Source organism: Salminus brasiliensis, chromosome 1 (genome assembly GCF_030463535.1).
Source record: "Salminus brasiliensis chromosome 1, fSalBra1.hap2, whole genome shotgun sequence".
Classification (NCBI taxonomy): Eukaryota; Metazoa; Chordata; class Actinopteri; order Characiformes; family Bryconidae; genus Salminus; species Salminus brasiliensis.
Genome location: NC_132878.1, coordinates 97,431,490 through 97,459,244, shown reverse-complemented (window position 1 = coordinate 97,459,244; position 27,755 = coordinate 97,431,490). Strand labels below are relative to the sequence as shown.

Sequence of the window (27,755 nt, the reverse complement as noted above, 5' to 3'; positions counted from 1 at the left end):
GTACTGGATGGAGCTCCTCCACCATCATCATTCCAGAGAACACAGCTCTTCCACTGCTCCACAGCTCCTCAATGCTGGGGGGCTTTATATATACCCCTCTAGCCCACGCCTGGCATTATTAGGCAGCATGGTGTTTATCTGCTCCTGCAGAGGGTCCTATTCTATTGGCAGTTCTTCTTCTCTACAGAGACAAGCTGTGTGTGCATTTGCACATCTGTGTCAGCAACTGGTGCATCCTAAAGCAGCTGAATGCATCCCTTAAAAGGGGTGTCCACAAACTTTTGGACAGACAGTGTATGTAGACGTATGCTTCAGGGAGGAGGGGCAGAAGCTGTGGGCTGATGTTTTTAACTTCCTGGAAGAGAAGAAGCCCCGCCCCCGGAAAGCTGCTCAACTTTCTTCTCGTCTTCTGACTCCAGTGCGGACGCGCGCGAGCTGCCCTGAACCATGTCCAAGTCCGTGTGGGACATCCTGCTCGAGGCTCTGGAGGATCTGGACTCGGAGCAGTTTAAGAAGTTCACCGCTAAGCTGACCGACTCCGGGCTGCAGCCGCGCGTGCGGAGGGGCGCCGTGGAGGGGAAGGACCGCGGAGACGTCGCGCGCCTTCTCATAGAAACGTACACGGAGAAGCGCGCGCTGGAGATCACCGTGCAGCTGCTGAGGACCATCGGTGCCAATCAGATAGCGGAGGATCTAGAACAGGAGGCTGCAGGTGAGGAGCCTGGTTATTCACCTGAGAGACGGGGCAGCGCGAGCGAGGAAACCGAGCAGACGGGTTTTAGTTTCACTTTCAGGTGGAGACGTGTCCACCCCTGCTTCTGCTGCAGAACCACAGCGACACATACAAAGCACGAGCGCGAGGGACTGTTAAACACCAACTGCTGAATTGGCAGGGTAGACTACTTATTCAGCTTAGTCAGTACTGAACTGATACCTGTAGTACTGAATCTGTGCTGAGAGTACTGCAATGAAACCTAAAGTACTGAATTAACATTTATCCAACCTAATCAGCACAGAGAATACTAAACTAATGCTTAAACTACTGAATTTGTGCTGAGAGTACTGAAATGAAACCTAAAGTACTGAATGCATTAACTATCACTGAGAGTACTGAACTATACTACTGCATCTGTGCTGAGAGTACTGAAATGAAACCTAAAGTACTGAAATAATGTGTTACTTAATCAGCACTGAGAGTACTGAGTTGATACCTTTACTGCTGAATTTGTGCTGAGAGTACTGTAATGAAACCTAAAGTACTGAATTAACATTTATCCAACCTAATCAGCACAGAGAATACTAAACTAATGCTTAAACTACTGAATTTGTGCTGAGAGTACTGAAATGAAACCTAAAGTACTGAATGCATTAACTATTACTGAGAGTACTGAATTATACTACTGCATCTGTGCTGAGAGTACTGAAATGAAACCTAAAGTACTGAAGTAATGTGTTACTTAATCAGCATTGAGAGTACTGAAATGAAACCTAACGTACTGAAGTAATGTGTACAAAAAACACTAAGTGCTGAATTAGTACTTATTTGATTAGTAGTTAAGCACTAAGAATACTAGACAAAAATACTGAATTAATACAGAAAGTACTGAGTTAATATTTATCCAATGTAATCAGCACTGAGGACTGAAATAAAACTTATAGTACTGAATAAATGCTTGTGCTACCTTAGCGTTTGTTCTCTAAAATGTAGTAGCTTATTTTAGTAATTATTTTGTACATTTGTAATTTATGTGCTGATGATGCCATTGGGATCTGACAGAACTAATTATGTTTTCTTTTTTTCTAGCAAACGGATACTCACAGTCTGCTGGAGCAGGTGAGTGAAACAACAAATATTTATATTATATAATATAATATGTTTATATAATATTATATATATATCTTTATATCTTTATTTATTGTTTTTTTTGGTTTATTATGTAAATCCAAACATTTAGCTGTTTGTAATACACCAATCAAACAAGACCCATATAAAATTTTCTAAATAAGAAATAAAAAGCAATATCTCACTTATATTTATTGTTCTTGCTGCTGGATGTAGGCTAATGTATTTTCTGTAAATCTAGCTAGCAGTATTTATATTTAAGACGTTAGCAACCTCATTATGATCAACACATCTAGCCAAATATTTACCCTGTGAGCACAAGAACCCTTTAAATATCTCAACTCTAATCTCAACTAAGAGAATAATAACTGCAGTCTCCGAATTATTCAACCCTCAACTCAACTTCACAAAATCAGGTGGAAAATCAGGAGCTTTATCAGCTGCATCAGGTAGATTGAGCTAAAACATCAAATTCCTGGACTAGTTCTGGAGGGGTTTGCTGCATGTCGTTCGACTGCTTGTCGTTTGACTGCGTGTTAGAAATATGGCAAGAGAGTCGTCGAAAAGATGGAATCAATCAAGTATCAGGAAATCCTGGGAGAGGAAAACCTAATTCCTTCTAAGAAGAAGCTGAAGCTTGGGCGTCATTGGACCTTGCAACAGGACAATGATCCCAAGCATACCTCAAAGTCCACCAAGGCTTGGTTTCAAAAGAAGTCCTGGAAGATTCTGGAGTGGGCGTCACAGTCGCCTGACTTGAAGCCCATAGAGAATCTTTGATTCAGTTTTAATTTTGCAGCAGCAAACATCAGAGAGTGCCACTGCCCATGAGGAATGGGCTGAGATTCTGGGCTCTACTTAGTACTAAAGACCCTTGTGATGAAAGGGGAGAGTAATTCTGAGACTGCAGTCGTCATTAACCTCTTGAGACCCTGCGTCCTCATATTAGGACATTACATTTCTGCTTCTCTGCACCATCATACTTCATTTCTTTTAAACTTTGACACTTTTGCCTCATATGAGGACATTGTTGTTGTTGTTGTTTGTTTGTTTTTTTGCAAAAACGGCTTCCTGTACAAAGACTAAGTTTAGTTTTTATACTTGTTAGGTTAAAAGTGGTATTGTGTGCTGAATCTGGAGAAAACACTTGTTCTATTAGTTGTGTTGAGATATTTAAATTAGTCTTGTTTAATTGGTTGATTGCAAACAGCTGAAAGTTTGTAAAGATAGCAAATAAATCCTCAAAATAATTGAGGCAATGAGGATTGAATCATTTCCATTGCAGCTATGTTTACATATATGTTCAGCCACACAAAAGTTTGAGCTTCGAAACTCAGTTAGCATACTATGATAATTTATTAATATCTATACATATATATAAAAATATATCTTAACATTTAGCTTTAAATGAGAACATAGAACAAATATAGATTGTTTATGGGCCAGTTGGTGTATCTTATATATATGGAATATACATACAGTATATATATATATATATATATACACTGTATGTATATTCATGCATATATATATGTATGCATATATATATATATATATATAAGATACACAAACTGGCCCATAAACAATCAAATGATCCTCGGGATCCTCTTTTCTAGGTTCTCAGTAGACATATTCAGTCGTTTTTCTCTGGAATCTAGACTCTGACCTTTTCAGCTGTTTTAATTGTCTTTATTAGCATTTAATTGTGCAGAGGTCATGTCTGACTTCCCAAACTAAAGCGTGTGTTGATGTTCTGCAGGTGGATCAGCCAGCGCAGCGACTCCAGGTAGGTAGATGTGGTGTGGTGTGTCTATAGTTTTACAGTTGCAAATAGTTCAGTTATTATTATAATTATTATTATTATTACTTATTCTTGCAGCTGGATGAAGGCTAATGTATTTCCTGTTAATCTGAAAATCTAGCTAGCAGCGTTTGTATTTAAGACGATAGCGACTAGCTGTTTACGTAAAGTCATACTGTCTCCAAATATTAATATTAGCATGGTATATGATGTTACCATGGGCAGGGTGTACCTATTAATGGGTGCTCCTACATTTACATGGCTTCCACATTGTCCCTGCTAAAAAAAACAAAAAAACATCTAAAGGCCATCTGGCCTTTAATCTGGCCTTTGATGGTCAAGGTGGTTGAACATGTTGAACATACCATACACTAGGAAGCTAGCTGGTGAACCACCTCTTGACCAGTGTAGTGTACGTTGCATTTAGCATTAGCCAAGCTGGTCATTCTGGTGCACCAGCTTGTCGATGCCGATCATGCTGGCCAACCAGTGTGGTCAAGCCGGGTCATACTGGTTGTCTAGTCTGGTCAGGTTGATCGTGTTTGTAGAGCAGCTAATTCAAACCATCAAAACACACCCCGTGCTGCTCAACCAGCCAAGCCAGCTGCTAATGTGAAACTGCTCTGAGTCAGGAGAGAAGCTGGTTAGCATTAGCTTAGTTAGCAGGATACCAGTCTGCTCTCCACAGAACTTACTCAAGTCTGGCTGACTGGCCTGTAGTTGTTTCTTCAAGGTTCTCAAAAGGCGTCCCGAAGACATTCACTCATGAATGTTCGTGATAGCATGTTCACATGGGTCATGTCTCACTAACCAAACTAGTGACTCGAACATCTTGCTGTTCTGCAGGTGGAGCCGGCAGTGCAGCAACTCCAGCTAATGGTAAATAGATGTGTGGTGTGTCTGTAGGTGTAATGTGTGTGTTCAGAGAACCTAAAAGAACCTGAAATAGTCTAATCTAGATCAACGTCCTCACAGTCACCCTCCCTGTGTTCTGACCATCACTTCTAGATGCCTCAAAAGCCGCCTTCATCGATGAGAAGTCAGCGGACCTGGTGCAGAGAGCCACTGGGGTGGAGTCAATCTTGGACGTGCTCCTGTGCAGGAAGGTCATCAACAACGAGCAATACAGCGAAATCAGCGCCGAGAAAACAGCCCAGAAGATGATGCGCTGTTTGATTAGTGAAGCCTTAAGAGCAAGTGGCAACTTGGGGAAGGCCGCTCTGTACCAAGTCCTGATGGACCAGCAGCCCTACATGATGCAGGACCTGGGGGCTCGCTGAGACCACTGAGCTCATGGCACTACTGGAGCTGGTAAAAATTCCACTGGTAAAAAAAATAAAGGTGCCTAACTGGTTATGGGCTCGGGCATTAGCCTTTAATTAGTACACAACTCCTATTTGTTTCCGGTTGCACAGCGTTTTTGTTGAGTTAGCGCCACCTAGCTGAGTCTGATGTTCTCCTAACTCACAATGCAGGTTCTCCTGAGAGGTGGAGAACTCCAGTGAGTTCTGAGGGACCTAGCTATATCAAGCATGCTGGGTTTTTTCAGACCCGCCCTGTTTCTTAGATTAATTTGACCACCAAACTGCTGCGCCGTTTAAGGTGGAGCAGAAAAATCCGTATAGGAAGCCAACGCCTGCCTCGTACGTGGGGTAGCCTCTAATTTGTGCTGTGCCCCACCTCCACAGCTCCCCCTGCAGTCTGTACTGGCTATGCTGGCTCTGATACTGATACTTTCCACCCTTGACCTCACCCCAGGCAAGCATGTGTCGGGGGGTGCTGGGTTCGGTTCATCAGCAGGTTGAAGTCGTGCAGTGGATGGACATTTGTTTTTTGCAAATCTCAGTCAGGAAGTTTGGGAGAGCCAGTCTTCATTATCTACTACGACTTTAAAAGTCCTGAGTGAACCCAAGACTTTACAAGACCATTAGACAAAACGCTGTGTAATCAGTTACCTTGACGCTTCAGTTGACCTGACCTGGCTTGACCTGTTCCCTACAGCAGTGGTTCTGTGGCCCAACTCCAGCAACACTCAGGGATACAGTAAACATGTAGAGGGAGCAGGTGGCTTCACTCCAAAGAACCTTTTGAGGCATCTTTATTTTTTACATTTATACAAATAGGTCTCCCAGTGGTCGGATCCCTTACGGAAAACTCACCTGTGTTTTTTAGCCTCTTCACACAGCTGTCTGCACATCTGGACTGTTCTCACGCAAAGGTGCTACAAATGGGTTCTCTGAGCAAGGAACCAAGCAGGACACGTGGGCGTGAAGGGCCATGAACCACAGAAAGGTTCTCTGCACTGAGGCCCTGTTCACACCTGGCTTTAACCTGGCCAAACGCTGCCCACTTGTGAGCTGATTTCTACTGGAGGCGGAGCTTCACACACATCTGTGAAGTCCTTGTAGTTACTGAGTAATCCAGTGTGTGCTAAGCATCACTGCGTGAAAGGGTTAATGATTAATGGTATGAATTGAGCAGAGTTATGTAAGAACTGCTCTTTTGTGCTTGTGGGCTCCCCCTACTGGTGGAGAGTGTAATTCGCTGTTACTCCACTGCCGTAAATACAAATCACGTTCATTGGCAGCTGTACACATGCATTTCTGGACAAGCTAAGAGCTCCAGAAGCTTGATCTGAAGGTAGAGCAGCATGTGGACAGTTAGATCACTAACCTCAAAAGCAGTGATCGTGAATGAAATGATATGTGATCAGAAACTAGATGTTTTCTGCCTAACCGAAACCTGGATTAGACCTGATCAATATATAGCTCTAAATGAAGCCACCCCCGCAGGCTATAAATATGTACATAGCCCTAGATTATCAGGCAGAGGAGGTGGAGTATGTATAATCTATCAGAAAACACTAGAGATTATTCAAAAACACTGTAACACCTTCACTTCTTTTGAGCTTATCTACATTAATATATCAAATCCAGCCACAAATAAAAATGTTTTCTCACTGATTAATATTTATAGGCCTCCAGGGCCCTACTCTGAATTTTTAAAAGAATTTAGTGATTTTGCTGCAGACTTGGCAGTGTGCAGCAACAAAGTTATAATAGTAGGAGATTTTAATATTCACTTTGAAAAAGCAGACGATCCATTAACAAAGGCGTTTGTATCAATTTTAGATTCTGTCGGCATTATACAAAACATAACTGGACCCACACATTACTGTAATCATACCCTAGATTTAGTCCTGACCCTGGGTGTTAGCATTGATCAGCTAAATATTCTACCTCAAAGCTCAGTGATATCAGATCATTATCTAATCTCCTTTGAGCTACATCTAAGGCAAAATGTAAATTCTTCTCCCCAACACTGCCTAAAACGCACAATAACACCAATGACAACTGTACAGTTTACTAAAAATCTCCCACCCCTATCGACCTTAGCTTACACTCCGTCAGACCAAACGGAGCTCGTCAAATTAACAAACGATCTAGAGAATACCCTCCGATCAACCTTAGACAAAGTAGCACCGTTCAAAAATAAAATGATGAGGCAAAAAAGGCTTGCACCGTGGTACAGTGATCAAACTCGTACCTTAAAACAAACAGTGCGGAAACTAGAGCGTAAATGGCGGACGACCAAACTAGAGGTGTTCCACTCTGCGTGGAAGGACGGCCTTAGTCAATATAGAAAGGCACTCACTAAAGCTCGCTCAGCGTATCTGGCCTCGCTGATCGAGAAAAACAAAAACAATCCCAGAGTTCTTTTTAATGAGATCTCTAAACTTACTAAAAGCCAGGCAGATACTCAACCCCAGATCCCAACATCTTTAACTAGTCATGTTTTTATGGACTATTTTAATAATAAAATAGAAAATATTAGACAACAAATCCAACCCTGCTTATTAAATCAAACATGGCCGTCACCCGATGTAGTTGCTTTAGAACAAAACTTAGTTGTAGAACAAAGGCTGGAAGCCTTCTACCCACTTCCACAGCCAGAACTAGAAAAAATTATATCCTCAGCTAATTGTACAACATGTACACTCGACCCGATTCCCTCTAAATTGCTAAAAGAAATTCTCCCAATTATAATCGGACCTCTTTTAACAATTGTAAATTCATCCCTTAGTCTTGGGCATGTACCCCAAACCCTTAAAATAGCAGTTATAAAACCTTTAATCAAAAAACCAAATCTTGATCCTAGCGTATTATCTAATTATAGACCCATCTCAAACTTAACATTCGTATCTAAGATATTAGAAAAAGCTGTGGCCCAACAACTCTGCTTATACCTGAGTAAAAATGACATGTATGAGAAATTCCAGTCTGGATTTAGACTCAATCACAGCACAGAGACAGCCCTAGTGAAGATTACGAATGATCTCCTTCTTGCCTCTGATCAAGGCTACGTATCTTTATTAGTCCTACTAGACCTTAGTGCAGCCTTTGATACAATAGATCATTCTATATTACTAGAAAGATTAGAGAAAATGGTTGGAATCACAGGGACAGCCCTATCATGGTTCCAATCATATCTAATGGGACGCTTCCAATTTGTAAAGATAAATGATTTATCTTCAAACTACACAGAAGTAAGATATGGAGTTCCGCAAGGCTCAATTTTAGGAACACTATTATTTACATTATACATGTTACCACTGGGCTCAGTTATAAGCAGACATGGCATTAATTTCCATTTCTATGCAGATGACACACAGCTCTATATATCAGCCAAACCTGACGATAAATTTAGATTACAGAAAATGGAGGACTGTGTAAAGGATATAAAACTCTGGATGTCACATAACTTCCTTCTCCTTAACAGTGACAAAACCGAAGTTCTCCTTTTAGGTCCAAAAGACTCTAGAAATAAACTATCAGACTTAATGTTAGACTTGGCTGATTCTTCCATCATTCCTGGTTTAGCAGCAAAAATTTTTGCGTCACATTCGACTCAGATTTATCATTTGAGCAACATATAGCTAATATTAGTAGAACAGCCTTTATGCAGCTTAGGAACATCTCCAAACTAAGAAACTCCTTATCACTACAAGACGCAGAAAAGCTAGTACACGCTTTTATTACCTCAAGGCTAGATTACTGTAATGCATTACTGTCAGGTTGTTCCAGCAGGAACCTCAATAAACTTCAGCTGGTGCAAAATGCTGCAGCCAGGGTCCTTACTAAAACTAGAAAATTTGACCATATCAGTCCAGTTCTATCAGCACTTCATTGGCTCCCAGTTAAATTCCGTATTGAATACAAAATTCTTTTATTAACATATAAAGCCCTACATGGCCTCGCTCCTGAGTACCTGCAGGATCTTATAGTATATTACGAACCATCAAGACTACTTAGATCTCAGGGTGCTGGCCTCTTACGCGTTCCCAAAATTCTGAAAACCTCAGCAGGGGGAAGAGCCTTTTCCTATAAAGCCCCCCAGCTCTGGAATAACCTTCCAGATAATGTTCGGGACTCAGACACAGTCTCAATCTTTAAATCTAAACTGAAAACTTATATGTTTAGTTTAGCTTTTGGTAATTAATGTTTCTTAGATAAGGGCTGCAGGTCCAGGGGTTCGCGGACCCAGGGAATTGTAGTACTCTGAGATGCTGGAGCTGTCGTCTCGCTGCTTACACGCGATCACTCAGGTTTGTTGACGGTGGAGCAGATAGATGCTGGTGTTCTCAGGGTACGCCCGTGTCCGTGTTACCTTCTGGCTCTCTCCTTTTAATTATGCTGTGATAATCAGACCTGCCGGAGTCATCAGACATACCCAGATGCTGATGATCAACATTCTCTGCACTCCATAAAATTCCTCTTAGAACTAACTTCTCTCTCTTTACCTTCCCCGAGTAAATGGCCACCCAGCCCGATCTGCAGGAAGATTGCCCGCTGAGGTCCCCTCTACCTGCATCTAACCAGCTGCCACCTACCAGTCCAGCCAGCGGGTCCCCCCCAACCCGCCACCACCCATGGCTCACCCGCCAGCCGCTGCTGCCTGTTTGGTGGCCGTGCTGAAACCTAGATGGACTCGTGCCTGTCTGACACTATTAATATCACAACTATTAACTTTCTGTTGTACCTGGTTTGGTAATTTTTATCATTAATGTTTAAAACAGTCTGGCCAGAGGAGGATGGGTCCCCCTTGTGAGTCTTGGTTTCTCCCAAGGTTTCTTCCTCCAGCTCTGAGGGAGTTTTTCCTTGCCACTGTCGCCGTTGGCTTGCTCACGGGGGTCTTTGACGCTTCATGTTATTTCTTCTTTCTTCTCTGTCTCTGTTCTTTATTAAGTAATAATTATGTAAAGCTGCTTTGTGACGACAACAGTTGTAAAAAGCGCTATACAAATAAATTTGACTTGACTTGACTTGACTGAGGCGGTGGAGTAATACTACAGGATTTTACACTGATATGATAAAATACACTCACACTTGTTTACCTGTAAACATGTTTTTTAGACGCTTCGCACCTGTGGATAACCTGTGAAATATACACTCCTAAAATAGGGGTCCGTCAAGGGTTCTTTAGTAAAGGCAGTGGTTCTTTACAGAACCAGGACAACTCAAATAACCATTTGCTTGGTCTGGTTTAAAGAACCTTCATATATTTAAACCTTGTTATCATCAAAGAATCCTTTGAAGACTTTGTATGTGTGTGTAGATGGTGTTTAGAACCACCATCTTAGAACATTCCTAAATAGCACCAATAGTTCTACTATTGTTACCAAAGAACGCTCTTCAGAATGTTTCGCAGTTTTTTAAAGAACTTTTTAGAGAACGAAAGAAAATGGTTCTATATACCACCAAAATGGGTTCTAAATGCTAAAGCACCTATTTCAGAACCCCTTTCAGTATGTGCATGTGTGGATGGTTCTTTAAACAATCTTTTAAATGTGTTTTTTAAGAGCACCAAAATGGTTCTACCATTGTTATTGCCAAAGAACCCTATTTAGAACCCTTTGTACACTGTTCCTTGAGAAATATTGGGAGGATATTCAATTTGAAACTGCAAAGAAAACACATAAGGTGCTTTGTGGAACCTTCAAGAAAAGGTTTTTAGAAGAAAAAGGTTCTATGAAGGTCCCCCAAAACACTAAGAGGTTCCTCTGCAGTTTCAAATTTGTCTCAAGTCATTTTTGAAGAACTTGTTTTTAACAAACGTTTTTAAAGAAAGTGGTTCTATATACCACCAAAAGGGGTTCTACCATTGTTAATGCTAAAGCACCTTTTTCAGAACCCTTTCAGTGTCTGTATGTGTAGATCGTTCCTTAAACTTTTTCAAGCTGTTTTTTTAAATAACTTTTTAAAAATGGTTCTACACACCACCAACATGGTTCTACTATTGTCATTGTCACAGAACCCTTTGTATGTGTATGTGAGTTTTCTGTAAGGGATCCGAGAACATCAGGATGAAGTAGACGGTCATTTTCCCCATATTCCAACAAGGTTCCCCCACAGGACACACAGAGAACAGTAACACTGCACTGCTTGACCAGGTTCTGCTTAGCAGGTTCTGTTATTCTGAAACGTGGAGGGGTCTAGAACAGGTCCAGCTTCAGTAGGCCGAACACCAGCATTCCATGGAAATGAAAAAGTGCCAGTAGTGATGTTGGATTGTTTGTTTTGTGTGAAAATGAAAAACATCTTTTTACAATAAACTGTCCTCAGACTGAGAAGCTCTCCACATTCATCTCCTCAAGGGCAGACCAGCTTCACTGATGCAGCTTAGTTCAGTCAGGACTGATGTTCAGGTACTACAGACGTTTAGATCAGCACAGCAGGAAAATGAAAATTACTAAAATGACTAATTCATGTATTTGAGGGTGGACTGATGGATTGTTCTACAGCCGTCAACATTCATATAAACAAATGAGAGGAAATAGGGAGATGTGTCAAGTGTGAGGCCAAAATAAAACCTGAATTAAAAAGTAAAAATAAAATAAGAATTTATTTTTAAAAAGTGAATTGTGAAAAATGAGTAAATAATCATACATAAACCATGATCTGAAGAGAGGAACATTTTAATGTCGCAAAATAGTGATTAAGTTTATATTAAATACTGTTACAATACAATTACACTATTGTGACATCACAATTACACTTCTGTGACATCACAGTTACACTACTGTAGCATCACAGTTACACTATTGTGACATCACAGTTACACTACTGTGACATCACAATTACACTACGCTGACATCACTGTTATACTGTTGTTACACCATTTATACACTACTGTGACACTTCTGTGACATCACAGTAACACTACTGTGACATCACAGTTACGCTATTGGTTCACCACTGTTACAATACTATTACTATTGAAGTGCTTTATATTCATTTCTAATCACCACTGGAAACACCTTTCCTGCAACATCAAAGCTTTATGGTTTTGTTTATTGCTACAGAAGCAAATAAACACTGAATTAGTCTTTGAAGTCGTATTTAATCGAGTATTCTCAAAGTAAATCAGAACAGTAAAACGGCACAAACTCAGCAGTCAGAGCTCTTTATTTACCACTCACTATCATCTACCACTACCATCACAATGCACAAAGAGCAGAGCTGCTGTCACTCCAAGTGCACCCCGTCACAGGTGTCCTTCGGGTCAATAAGCCTGAAAAGACAACGCAAGAGGTCGGATGACATCATTAAGGTCAATCACAGCCAATCACAGTGAACGTTCAGAAAAACGTGCAATCATTATTGAGGTCAGTAAACTGCAGTGTAAATCCAATGTAAATGGATTCATAAGGGTAAAAGGGTCATACTGGTTTCTCTCGCGCAGGGCCTTCCTGGCCTCTCGAGCCTCATTCTCAGCGTAGATCTTCTTATAGCAGTAAATCAGCACCCCGATCATCCACAGCTGCAGGAATACAATCACCACGTACATCATGATCTCCGAGATCACTGCGGTCAGCTCACGGTTCGCTGCAGACAACAGGAGACAGGACATAACAGGAGGAACAACAACAACAACAACAATAACAATAACAATAATAACTGCACTAGTAATTACAATAATAACAGTAATAACAAAGCTACTGCTACAGTAATAATCAGTACTGCAATAATACTACATCAACAACAATGGCATATCAATAATAATATCAACTAATACTACAATAAATATCCACTAAAATATCTAATAGTAATGACAATACTATATTACTATTATTATTAATAATCATTACAATTATTGTAGTACAGTAGTAATAACTATAATACTAGTTCTAATCCTAATATTTATAATAATAATAATAATAATGAATAAAATAAAGGACAACAACAATAATAATAATAGTAATAATAATGATAGGAAATATATAGAATAACAACAATAATAGTAAAACTGCTTATAATAATAACAACCATAATAATAATAGTAAGTTAGATAGTAAGATAGTAAAAACAACATTAATTACTGCAATAATAAAAAATATGATTTGACTACTGATATGACGGTAATAAAATAGAAGCTATAATAATAATAATAATAATAATAATAATAATTGTTATTATTGTTGTTGTTGTTGTTGCCATTATTAATCTATATTAGTAGACATGCAGGTTTATTTGAGAGTATATAGTATATGTACATGTCTACTAATAAACAGCATGGATAAATTATACTATGTGGACAAAAGTTTTGGGACACCTGCTTATTCACAATTTCTTCTGAAATCAAGTTTCTCCTGCATTTGTTGGAGTATCTGTCCCTCTTGTCCAGGGAAAAAGACTTTCTACTAGATTTTGGAAGGGCATTGCTGTGAGTATTTGATTGCATTCAGCCACAAGATGGATGTAGGATTTTAGATGATGATCAACACCCCACCTCATCATCCCCAACTCATCCCAAAAGTATTGGATGGAGCTCCACCACCATCATTTCAGAGAACACAGCTCTTCCACTGCTCCACAGCTCCTCAATGTTGGGGGGCTTTAGACCCCTCTAGCCCACGCCTAGAATTAGGCAGCAGACGGGGTCTGAGCAGAGAGTGGGCGTGGTCTGATCCCTTAGACTCTCATTCTCTACTACAGCTCTCACCTTCAGGCACCACAGTGAGCTCCACCGTCCTCTGGATGACGACCTTGTGTTCTCCCAGGGGGAGGAAAAGCGTGCGCTGGAACACACACTCGTACGTTCCCGTGTCGTTGAACGTGACATTATGGATGAAGATGGCTCCGATCTGAACATCTGCCGATCCCTCCGTCCCCTGCCACTCCAGACGCTCCTCAAAGTGATCGTCCATGATGGTGGAGAGAGGGTGTTCATAATGGAAGATCTGCAGGAGAGGGAGAGAGAGAAGAAGAGAGGACCAAACTGTGGTCCTGAAGGTCCTGAAGATCTCCCAGCCTAGATCACATCAGTGGTCCTGGCCCTGGAAGACCCCTGTCCCCCACATTTTCATGTTTCTCTGCTCCAGTTTACTCCGAACCTTCTTTTAATCCACTGATTCCCAAACATACCCAGTCAGAGCTGGAGTTCTACAGTGAAGGTTCTAGATAAGCTCCCCCAGTCAGAGCTGGAGTTCTACAGTGGAGGTTCTAGATAAGCTCCTCCAGTCAGAGCTGGAGTTCTACTACAGTGGAGGTGAAGGGAAGCAGACGTCTGAAGCTCTAATAATAAAAGCTCCTCACAGAAAGTTCTTTACCTAATGGTAATGAAGACGCTGCCTGATGCCTGAGACACGGTTCTACCAGAGTTCTGAGAAGAGTTCGGCTCTAGAACCTGCTTTTAGAACCAGATCATTAAAATGGTGGAGGGATACATGCTGCAGGGTGTAGTGCAGCTACAGAAAGTAGTCCCTAAAGAGAACTGGATTGGTTGAGATTCTCTATTCACTATTTTACCTTCATCATCATCATCATCATCATCATCATCATCATCCATATAAAACTCAGAAGACTCGTGTAGCTGCACTGGTGGGTTTGGATAGGAGATAAATTATGGGCTGTATCTGTGTTGTTGTAGTCATGGCGACCGACGCCTGCTTCCATTCACCTCCACTGTACAGAGATGAGAGTGGGTCAGCTTTATACCCCTCCTCTAGGCCATGCTCGGCATAGGGCACAGTGACCTTAGGGGTCAGGCCCTCACAGCTGCCTGCTCCAGAGTGTCCCGTTCTATTCGCCATTCTATAGAGATTATACAGGCTCCCCTTTTTCAGCCACGGGTTCTTCATTAGAAGAGACGTCCGGATACTTTTGGACATGTAGTGTGTGTGACTGTGACTGGCACTAACCAGATAAGAGTCGTTCACCCCGGAGGGAGTAAAGTACCAGTCCACAGAGGTTTCTGCGGGCACCTCCTCCCTCTGCTTACACGAAATGCAGCCCAGCAAGAAGCTCTGACCGGCCACCGCCTCGGTCATAGAGTCCACCTCCGCACAGCCAGCATGACACTGAGGGGCTACACACACACACACACACACACACACACACACACAAAAGGAGGACAAATACACATAAACCTCTACACATCACCACAGTCACCCAAAAACCTTGTATCTCCATTATTGCTTTGTTTTACTTTTCTCCAGAATGTGAATCTGCAGCTGTTCTTTATACTGTATCAGAACTGCATGATGAACGGACCAATAGAAACGCTCCAAACTGACCTGGAATAAAGTCTTTCTACATCGAAGCTGTAAAGCTGCAATTTTGGAGATACAAGTTTTTTTATGTGACAACAGTTCTTCAAGTACCCAGTAATTCTCCCATACACATTACAGTCTGATAGAGGCCTGTTGAAGAGAGTATAATCCGGGCCTTTGACCTCTCTGATGGACGGCAGTGGACGTTTCAGGTGGAACTGTGAGCCTGAACCTCTTTACATTACCACAGGCGTCCCACAAGGCCCAGTGTTAGGCCCCCTAGTCTTTCCTGAGACTGGGGGGAAACGTCTGCTCTTACCGCAGGACGCACTACAGATGGACTTTAAGGTTGAAGATTTTTACTTCAGGTCTGTTTGTGATGGTTTAAGGAGACGTTTTAGAATTCTAATATTTTTGTTATTTTAGTTATTTTAGTTACTGCATTCATCATCATTAACACCCAGCCCTCAGCCAGCCTGAAAATGAGGATCTCTCTCAATGTAAATCCAAGCTTAAATAAAGAATGATGATGATAGCTTATGCATAGAAACTCAAATAATAATAATAATAATAATAATAATAATACAGACACCAAAACAAATATCAAAATAAATTTTAAATCTCAAACCTGGTTAAATAATTTAATCCTAGATTATCTACAGTTTCTCAAATAGTATTATTATAGTATAATATTACAATAGTAAATTATAATAATAATAATTCAGACACCCAAACAGTTATCAAATTGAATTCTCAGTTATGATAGTTCATCATGGATTATGTACAGATTCTCTAATAATAACAACAACAACAACAATCATAATAACAATAACAACAACAACAACAACAATAATAATAATAATAATAATAATAATAATAATACAGACACCAAATATCAAATTGAAATCTTACAAAATTAAAATCTCAAACCTGGTTGGATAATTTAATCCTAGATTATCTACAAATTCTCAAATAATAATAATAATAATAATAATAATAATAATAATAGGAATATCATTATATTTCTCTATATATCAGATATTATATAGAATAACAGACACTCAAGTATAGATCAAATTATTGTTTTATTCTCTGCCCCTTAATTGGTTCATTGGTTCATTGGTTCTATATACAACCATGGAAACTTATTAAAATGGTTCTGTACCTAGTAATGGTTTTCTGCTCTATGATGAAGGAAATCGTATATGTGGTTGTTCTGCAGCAAAGAACAATTATTTAGTACTTTACAGACTCCTTTTAACTTTTGAAGTTGCTCTCATTCATTTACATCCTCCTTTATATATATTCAAATATATAACTATATTATTATATAATTCTATATTTTATATATATATATATATATATAATTTTTTGGGGGGTCAGTATTAATATTTTATTATTATTATTAACATGTAAAGCTGTGGTCTGATTATGATCAGGGTTAGTGCTGGAGAGAGTTCAGTTTGCTTTAGTGCAGATTATGCTGGGACTGGGTCACAGTGGTGTAAAGAGAGCTGGGGTCTTCCTGGCTTATTATTTATGTTAAATGATGTGCAGACAGACAGGGGGCGCTGTGCTGTTAGTGCTGATACCTGCTGTGCTTCAGCCACTAGTCAACAGGAGGGATCTACAGTAAAGCAGCTCCAGCAGCTGAACCACCACAACACCATCCACCCAGGCACGGTGGAGGTGAAGGGCAGCAGACGTCTGAAGCTCTAATAATAAAAGCTCCTCACAGAAAGTTCTTCACCTAATGGTGATGAAGACGCTGCCTGATGCCTGAGACACGGTTCTACCAGAGTTCTGAGAAGAGTTCGGCTCTAGAACCTGCCTCAGACAGTTGCAGAAGCACGTGGTAATGCAGGCTTACACACTTCCTACACAGGTGTGTTGTGCGCATGCGCACTGCAGTGCCTGTACACCTACCCAGCAGCAGCAGTGACGTCAGGCTGTAAGCGGGTGTGTTTCCTCATTTCCCGTAGTTCTCGATCTCGCGCTCGCGCTGCCCTGAACCATGTCCAAGTCCGTGCGGGACATCCTGCTCGAGGCTCTGGAGGATCTGGACTCGGAGCAGTTTAAGAAGTTCACCGCTAAGCTGACCGACTCCGGGCTGCAGCCGCGCGTGCGGAGGGGCGCCGTGGAGGGGAAGGACCGCGGAGACGTCGCGCGCCTTCTCATAGAAACGTACACGGAGAAGCGCGCGCTGGAGATCACCGCGCAGCTGCTGAGGACCATCGGTGCCAATCAGATAGCGGAGGATCTAGAACAGGAGGCTGCAGGTGAGGAGGAGGGGGAGGAGAGGGGGGGGGGTCTTTATTGATCACCTTTATTAACGTTATATACTATATATAAACATAATGAACCTTATTAACTTTATATACTATATATAAACATCATTACCCTAGTTAACTGTATATACTATATATAAACATAATGAACCTTATTAACTTTATATACTATATATAAACATCATTACCCTAGTTAACTGTATATACTATATATAAACATAATGAACCTTATTAACTTTATATACTATATATAAACATCATTACCCTAGTTAACTGTATATACTATATATAAACATAATGAACCTTATTAACTTTATATACTATAAATAAACATCATTACCCTAATTAACTTTATATACTATATATAAACATCATTAACTATATATAATATATAAACAATATACCTGATTAATATACATCATTAACTATATATAAACATAATGAACCTTATTAACGTTATATACTATATATAAACATAATGAACCTTATTAACGTTATATACTATATATAAACATCATTACCCTAATTAACTTTATATACTATATATAAACATCATTAACTATATATAATATATAAACAATATACCTGATTAATATACATCATTAACTATATATAAACATAATGAACCTTATTAACGTTATATACTATATATAAACATAATGAACCTTATTAACGTTATATACTATATATAAACATCATTACCCTAATTAACGTTATATTCTATAAATAAACATCATTACCCTAATTAACTTTATATACTATATATAAGCATCATTACCCTAGTTAACTTTATATACTATATATAAACATCATTAACCTTATTAACGTTATATACTATATATAAACATCACTAAACTTATTAACGTTATATACTATATATAAACATCACTAACCTTATTAACATTATATACTATATATAAACATCACTACCCTAATTAACGTTATATACTATATATAAACATCACTAACCTTATTAACGTTATAAACTATATATAAACATCACTACCCTAATTAACGTTATATACGATATATAAACATCACTAACCTTATTAACGTTATATACTATATATAAACATCATTACCCTAATTAACGTTATATACTATATATAAACATCACTAACCTTATTAACATTATATACTATATATAAACATCACTAACCTTATTAACGTTACATACTATATATAAACATAATGAACCTTATTAACGTTATATTCTATAAATAAACATCATTACCCTAATTAACTTTATATACTATATATAAACATCATTACCCTAATTAACGTTATATACTATATATAAACATCATTACCCTCATTAACGTTATATACTATATATAAACATCATTAACCTTATTAACATTATATACTATATATAAACATCACTAACCTTATTAACCTTATTAATTTTGGCATCCTAAATACACCCTAACTACACCATATTTAGGCACCATAAATACACCCTAACGCTCTATTTACACCATGTTTAGACACCCTAACACCCTATATGGCATTCTTAATACACCCTATTACACCCTAATACATATTTACACCCTATTAAGGCACGGTTAATGCAGTTGTAATGCAGGTTTCTGTAGACTGTATACAAACCGAGTGTTGCTGTGATGTCAAACATCCTGGTATCAACAAAATTCCAGCTTTACATAATGAGGAAAAACATCAGTGTAAAAAATGGATTCCAAGTTATTTGGGATCATTTCTATTGGTCCATTCATCAAGAAATTTAGCAGTCTGGTTACCAAGCTAATCTCTGTCCTAATGTCGTTGTTCTCAGATTTCGTTCGCCAAGCGCCTCAACCTGAACCTCCACTTCAATCTGACGTTACCACAGACCCTGAAATTCCTTCTGCAGGGGATTCTCCAACCCTTCCACCCAACCCCAACTCTGCTCTCATTCACTGCACCCCCCAGTTCAAGGAGAACGTCCTCAGAGAAAAAGGAAAGGAGGTAGGAATCTGACTTTACAGTGGAGGTGAATGGAAGCAGGCGTCGGTCGCCATGACTACAACAACACAGATACAGCCCATAATTTATCTCCTATCCAAACCCACCAGTGGGTTATATGGAATGACGATGATGATGATGATGAAGGTAAAATAGTGAATAGAGAATCTGAACTAATCCAGTTCTCTTTAGGGACTACTTTCTGTAGCTGCACTACACCCTGCAGCATGTATCCCTCCACCATTTTAATGATCTGATTTTAAAAGCAGGTTCTAGAGCCGAACTCTTCTCAGAACTCTGGTAGAACCGTGTCTCAGGCATCAGGCAGCGTCTTCATCACCATTAGGTGAAGAACTTTCTGTGAGGAGCTTTTATTATTAGAGCTTCAGACGTCTGCTTCCCTTCACCTCCACTGTAGAACTCCAGCTCTGACTGGGGGATGTTATCTAGAACCTCCACTGTAGAACTCCAGCTCTGACTGGGGGAGCTTATCTAGAACCGAGCGCTTCACAGCAAACTCACCATCTCATTCAGTTATTTGTGCAAAGGGGGTTAAAAAATTGCTAAAATAAGCTGTTTTAAGGGGTTAATTAGTTTTTATTTGGGGTGTAAAGTTCTTTCTTATGCGGAGGTTCTTTAAACTCCAAAAAATAAAAAAGGTTCCTTGGTGGAACCACTCCAAAGCCCCCTTATTTTGAAGCATGTATTAAAGTCCACCCACTGAAGGACAACATGGGGTGTCAGAAACAGGACAATGAACTAATATATATATGTATATGTATGTATATATTTCCTCAGATTTACCATGTTCTAGATAAGGGTACAAGGAAGTGCTTGGCTCTGCTCATCAACAACGTGGAGTTTGACAACGCTAATTTGAGAAGGAATGGAGCTCAGATAGACGAGGAGAACATGGAGACACTGCTGAGAGGTCTGGGCTATGATGTAGTAAAGCACACCAACCTCTCTGGCCGGGTGAGTCAACAACATGGAGACTAATGCTAAGATGTTTAACAACTTCCACCAATCAGGCATAAGATAGGAGTCACATGACCATAACAGCGTTTACTCTGATGCCACCTGGTGGTTGTCAGGGCTGGAAACTGGACACCAGTGACTTACACCACTCAGCCGTGACATAAACAACAGCTCTGACCATTCGAGTCATGGACTCCACAAGGTGTCCTGTAGTCCTGTAGTATCTGGCACCAAGGCTAACGTGAGCAGCGATCATTTAAATTCTGTATGTTGTGAGGTGGGCGGGGCCTCCATGAGCATCAGTGAGCCTTGGGCGTCCATGACCCTGTCGCCGGTAGGTAGATACTGGCCACTGCACATTGGGAATACCCCACAAGACCTGCCTGATGTTTTGGAGATGTTCTGACCCAGTCGTTTATCTAGAACATCAACAATGTTTGGCTCTTGTCGTTTTTCCTGACTTGGGACGCTGTCTATCAGTTTAGCCCAGATGGGATAGCCTTTGTTTTCCTCATACATTGATGAGCCTCGGGCACCCAACACCCCGTCACCGTTTTTTGATTTGTCCCTCCTCGGTCCACTGTGGGTAGTTACCCACCACGTCTGACAAGAAGCCCCCCACAAGCCTCGACGTTTTGAAGATATTCTGACCCGGACACCTGGACATCTCAAGTTGGCATCAGGTCTTCATGCCTGACCATTTCTCCCACATCCAACACATCGGCTATTAGATATATATCTTGATCACTGGTGAACGTCTGTGAAGTCCACCGACCCACCAGCGTAGGGGGCAGACAAATTGGAAAAGGTCCGAAAGTTTGATGGAAATATGTAACATCTACAAACATCAAACCAGTGCTTTACCCACTGGTCCACCACTGGGTGCAAGAGGAGTGCCACCAAAACAGCTCATTCTACAAAACCTCTAAAGCCTTTCCAGCAGATCTTTGAACTCCTGTCAGTTGCGAGACGACCTGTCCCGCAGGTAAATGGTGAATGCTTACCTGCCCAACCAAGTGACCTAAAAGAAAAGAGTCCTCATCAGACCAGGCCACCTTCTTTCTTTGCCTTAAGGTCCAGTCCGAACACTTGGGTGTGCCACTGTAGGCACTTTTGACGGTGGACAGGGGTTAGCATGGGCACTCTAACAGATCTGCAGCTATGTAGCAGGAGGGTGCTGCACTGTGTGATGTGAGGTTTTTCCACCAGTAACCATCATCTTTTTGTTAAGAGTTCTTCTGCAGTAGCCCAGCACCCTGTGATTTGTCCCTTCTCGACCCACTGTTGGTAGTTACCCACCACAACTTGCTTGAATCTGCCTACAAGCAGCAAGATCAAGACGTCTGGACATATCAGTGTGTCCCTTGTCAGAACGGCTCAGGTCTTCATGTCTGACCAGTTATCACCCAACACCCTGTTGCCAGCTGGTAGTCTGTCCTTGCTCAGACCTCTATCTGTATGTACCCACTAGGGATGCACCAATCCGATACTAGGATCGAATATCGGCCCGATACTAACAAAATTTGCTGGTTGAATATTGGATAATTAGTCTGATCCAAACGTTTGATCCATTCACGGTACCAGATTCTCGGTTTTCTAGGCTTCATAACCCAGGATCAGAGTAACCTACAGACATCATACACAGATCATGACGAACAGCAGGACTCTGCCTATCGCCACCTGTTGCTTGTCTTCCATATACGGAGAACCGAGAAGGGAGGGGCTGCTCGCTCCTCTTTAGTCTCACAGATTTTGAGATTTGAGTCCGGACAGCACTGTGTCGAGGTCCAGCACAGTTATTGATTTTAGTGACCAATAAACAGAAATTATGTTCATTAATATCTGAATTCATTTGTTATAGTTTAAGTTAGTAAAGTATTGATTAAGTGAGTTTACTAAATGTAGTAAATTTAAGGTTATTAATTAAACAGTGGAATCGAATCGGTATCTGTTATCGTCCGATATGCAAAGTTCTTGTAATGGTATCTGTCGTCCGACAATTTGGCCCTTGTCAAAGTGGCTCAGCTATTGACCCGCTATAGCCATAAACCTCAGCTGCTGCATTGTAGTCTCTACAGCCCATGTAGGAATATGGCGAACACTGGTAGTGATGCCTGGATGAAGACGAGTCTCAAGATGACGACCCTATATGACATTGTGAAGACGGTAACCCGGGGAGCAGAGAGAGGGTAAAGAATCTTGCTCAAGGGCCCAACAGTGACATCTTGCCGAGCCTAGGTCTCAAACCCACAGCCCTGTCATCAACAGCCCGGAGCTCTAACCAATGATCCACCACTGCCTGAAGCTTTCCCGCTTTCCAGCCTTACTCTCCCCCAACTCACCTGGGGATGGTTTCCCTCCTCACCTGGCGACGGCTTTCTCTGCTCACCTGGCAACTGCCTCCTCTTTCCCCTTTGGGGACTACCTCCTCTCCTCCAGCCTACCTACTGCATTGTCCATTGCTCCAGATGGACCAGGTACTTCAGGGTTATCTGTAGGTCTGGTGTTCTGTCCTTTACCTATGTGGCTATTTACAAAAGCAGGGCCATGGTAAACCACTGGTAGGATCAGGAAGGTCGGGCAGTCAGAAACCCTCACTGTTACTCTAGAGAAGGAAGCACTGATGGAGGAAGAACAGAGAAGAGGAATCGAAACTGGAAGAAAGAGGATCTTAACCAATAAAATGAAAAGGGGAGGAAGCCCACCAATGTTGAAAGCTAACGCTGTGGATTCTGAGACCTCAAAAAAATTGAGGACCAGCTGGAAACTCAGGAAGAGTTGGGAAAGGAAGGGTGGATGAAATGTGCCCTATGCAGAACCTCCAAGTGTCCTAAGGAAGTATAGGTCCACCAAGCCTGCAATCCAATAACTGCTAGAACCTCTTCTTTATATATCACTGACCGTTCATTTGTAAAGAAGCTAATTAGCTAATTAGCTAACTGCAGATAAAGCTTTTTAATGACATTAAAAATAGTGTCCATTACATTCAGTTGTCTTCACAAGAGTTAGCATAGTTAGCACAGAACACGCCTACCGCCCACAACTCCACCAGTAATAAACTGAGACTGGTTGTTTTTTCAGGAAATGGACGAGGCGATTAGGAGCTTTGCTGGACGTAGCGAGCATGCAGAATCAGACAGCACCTTCGTGGTCATTATGTCTCATGGAAAGAAAGACAAAATTTTGGGGGTCCATCATGGACCAGACAATGACAAGGATTTCCTTCCTGTGGACAATATCTACACACACCTGAACACAGCGAACTGCCCGGCTCTGCGCGACAAACCCAAGGTTATTCTGATTCAGGCCTGCAGAGGAGGTAATACTAATATTTCATATTTATTTCTGTTCATTTTCTACAGTTATTTTAAACAACTATCTGTTAAACTGATCACATCTCAGCGTATACCACAATACCTACATTTAGAGCATTATTAATATTCACCCTAATGAGAGACTGTAGCTCCGCCTCCTCAGTGTATACCACAATACCTACATTTAGAGCGTTATTAATTATTATTCACCCTAATGAGAGACTGTAGCTCCGCCTCCTCAGTGTATATCACAATACCTACATTTAGAGCATTATTAATATTCACCCTAACCAGAGACTGTAGCTCCGCCTCCTCAGTGTATATTACAATACCTACATTTAGAGCGTTATTAATATTCACCCTAATGAGAGACTGTAGCTCCGCCTCCTCAGTGTATATTACAATACCTACATTTAGAGCGTTATTAATATTCACCCTAATGAGAGACTGTAGCTCCTCCTCCTCAGTGTATATCACAATACCTACATTTAGAGCGTTATTAATTATTATTCACCCTAATGAGAGACTGTAGCTCCTCCTCCTCAGTGTATATCACAATACCTACATTTAGAGCATTATTAATATTCACCCTAACCAGAGACTGTAGCTCCGCCTCCTCAGTGTATATTACAATACCTACATTTAGAGCATTATTAATATTCACCCTAACCAGAGACTGTAGCTCCGCCTCCTCAGTGTATACCACAATACCTACATTTAGAGCATTATTAATATTCACCCTAATGAGAGACTGTAGCTCCTCCTCCTCAGTGTATATCACAATACCTACATTTAGAGCGTTATTAATATTCACCCTAATGAGAGACTGTAGCTCCGCCTCCTCAGTGTATATCACAATACCTACATTTAGAGCGTTATTAATATTCACCCTAATAAGAGACTGTAGCTCCGCCTCCTCAGTGTATACCACAATACCTACATTTAGAGCATTATTAATATTCACCCTAACCAGAGACTGTAGCTCCGCCTCCTCAGTGTATATTACAATACCTACATTTAGAGCATTATTAATATTCACCCTAACCAGAGACTGTAGCTCCGCCTCCTCAGTGTATATTACAATACCTACATTTAGAGCATTATTAATATTCACCCTAACCAGAGACTGTAGCTCCGCCTCCTCAGTGTATATTACAATACCTACATTTAGAGCATTATTAATATTCACCCTAACCAGAGACTGTAGCTCCGCCTCCTCAGTGTATACCACAATACCTACATTTAGAGCATTATTAATATTCACCCTAACCAGAGACTGTAGCTCCGCCTCCTCAGTGTATATTACAATACCTACATTTAGAGCATTATTAATATTCACCCTAACCAGAGACTGTAGCTCCGCCTCCTCAGTGTATATTACAATACCTACATTTAGAGCATTATTAATATTCACCCTAACCAGAGACTGTAGCTCCGCCTCCTCAGTGTATACCACAATACCTACATTTAGAGCGTTATTAATATTCACCCTAATGAGAGACTGTAGCTCCGCCTCCTCAGTGTATATCACAATACCTACATTTAGAGCGTTATTAATATTCACCCTAATGAGAGACTGTAGCTCCGCCTCCTCAGTGTATATCACAATACCTACATTTAGAGCGTTATTAATATTCACCCTAATGAGAGACTGTAGCTCCGCCTCCTCAGTGTATATCACAATACCTACATTTAGAGCGTTATTAATATTCACCCTAATGAGAGACTGTAGCTCCGCCTCCTCAGTGTATATCACAATACCTACATTTAGAGTGTTATTAATTATTATTCACCCTAATGAGAGACTGTAGCTCCGCCTCCTCAGTGTATATCTGTAAGCTTAATAAAGGAGGTGTGGGACAGGCTCGGTCTGGGAGAAGGGGTGGGTGTTTTCAGCTCTGGTGACAGAGAGTGGGAGTCAGTCACGTTCTCCATTCTATATGTGTAGACAGGCATGGGCGTGTGTGGGTCTCTGACAGCGAATCAGACGACATGGAGATTGATGGTGTGTGGGAACATAAAGAGAAGGATTTCGTCTCCCTGTTCTCCTGCACCCCCGGTGAGTAGGACCTCGTGGTGACCATTGGTTTACCCTCATCCCACTGCAACCTGACCACCTGACTGTCCGTTATTAGGATACTACAGCCTGTGGGCCGCCAACCGGCCGTCAGTGTTATTACATACTTCTGTTACTAAAGAACAGCCCCCCCCCCCCCGCCGCTTGTACAGAAGCCCCCATTTTTAACTTCCAGATCCGCTAGGCTAGGGGATCCCGGGTTCCTGAGTGACGCAGCTGCCTAAGCAAGTCTGGTCTCCAGACTCTATATTTTTATTTTTTTATTTTTTTTTACGCCTAGAATTTTAAAACTGATGCCGAGAAGGTTGTTCTTCAGGTCGGTGAAGAAACTTTTTGTTTGTTCAAATTTTTATTAAAATTAAATAAGACTGTTGTTTTCCACAGACACCGTATCTTTCAGGAACGAAGAAAACGGAGCATACTTCATTGGATTCCTGGTGGAGGTGTTCAACGCTAATGCGCATAAGGACCACATCGAGGAGCTGTTCCGACAGGCAAGTCCAGCAGCACTTCATACTCATGCGATTCTAATCATACATGTCTATGAGACACATTCTGTATAGGGGAGACAGTTCACACACATTGCATTCGGGCAGTCTTCAGACCCTTTCACGTTTTTCACATTTTGTCATGTTGCGGCTACTTTGTGCTCAAATAAAAAAATTAAAACTGAAATTTTAAAAATGCTGCAAATTTATTGAAAAGGAAAAGCTAAACTTGGACATGGACAAGTATTTAGACCATTTACTAGGCCACTTCAAATGTATATATATATGAGATATATACAGTATACTGTATATGGGATGCTGTTCATATATATTAAATATATATGAGATATATACTGTATATGGGATGCTGCTCATATATATGAGATATATACTGTATATGGGATGTTACTCATATATATTAAATATATAAGATATATACTGTATATGGGATGCTGCTCATATATATTAAATATATAAGATATATACTGTATATGGAATGCTGCTCATATATATTAAATATATATGAGATATATACTGTATATGGGATGCTGCTCATATATATGAGATATATGATGTATATGGGATGCTGCTCATATATTGTATATAAGATATATACTGTATATGGGATGCTGCTCATATATATTAAATATATAAGATATATACTGTATATGGGATGCTGCTCATATATATGAGATATATACTGTATATGGGATGCTGCTCATATATATTAAATATATAAGATATATACTGTATATGGGATGCTGCTCATATATATAAGATATATACTGTATATGGGATGCTGCTCATATATATTAAATATATAAGATATATACTGTATATGGGATGCTGCTCATATATATGAGATATATACTGTATATGGGATGCTGCTCATATATATTAAATATATAAGATATATACTGTATATGGGATGCTGCTCATATATATAAGATATATACTGTATATGGGATGCTGCTCATATATATTAAATATATAAGATATATACTGTATATGGGATGCTGCTCATATATATGAGATATATACTGTATATGGAATGCTGCTCTTATAATAATGAGATGTGCACTATACATTAGTATTCTGTTTATGTATATGAGACAACACTGTCCTATAAATCAGGTCTACAGTGTTTCAGTCTCTAAGCTCAGCTCTGAGTGTAATGTGTTCCTCCTTTACTGTTACAGGTTATGAGACGTTTTGAGAACTTCCGGCGCTTTAGACAGATGGTGTCTAAGGATCGAATTTCTCTCACAAAGTTGTTCTACCTGTTCCCAGGGCTCTGAGAGGAGAGCGACATCAACATCAGCCTACTTTTACATTACATTCTGCTCAACTGACATATAATACCATGTAAGGGAAGTACACTACAGCTGATATGATGCCTCATGCCTCCCTGGTGTGACATAAATGTGATTAATAAAGAATTTTAATAATGATG

General features: G+C 40.3%; 1 protein-coding gene across 1 annotated transcript; it reads left to right on the top strand.

Annotated features, from left to right (window-relative positions):
* Positions 1-382: 382 nt before the first annotated feature.
* Positions 383-27,755, top strand: LOC140559296 (caspase a-like). The gene is made up of 14 exons (XM_072682804.1): positions 383-712; positions 1,805-1,834; positions 3,603-3,629; positions 4,491-4,523; positions 4,653-4,915; positions 5,333-5,402; positions 13,640-13,936; positions 17,205-17,474; positions 19,276-19,448; positions 20,244-20,420; positions 23,505-23,742; positions 25,686-25,796; positions 26,199-26,308; positions 27,502-27,755. Exons 1-14 carry the CDS (start codon positions 448-450, stop codon positions 27,598-27,600), a joined length of 2,163 nt encoding a protein of 720 aa, XP_072538905.1. The 5' UTR covers positions 383-447; the 3' UTR covers positions 27,601-27,755.

Excerpts from the sequence above, each read along its gene's own strand:
- LOC140559296 (XM_072682804.1), top strand. The coding sequence starts at position 448 with ATGTCCAAGTCCGTGTGGGACATCCTGCTCGAGGCTCTGGAGGATCTG. Across the intron at positions 1,835-3,602 it reads CTCACAGTCTGCTGGAGCAG|GTGGATCAGCCAGCGCAGCG; the intron begins GTGAGTGAAACA and ends GATGTTCTGCAG. Across the intron at positions 13,937-17,204 it reads ACCAAACTGTGGTCCTGAAG|GAACCATGTCCAAGTCCGTG; the intron begins GTCCTGAAGATC and ends TCGCGCTGCCCT.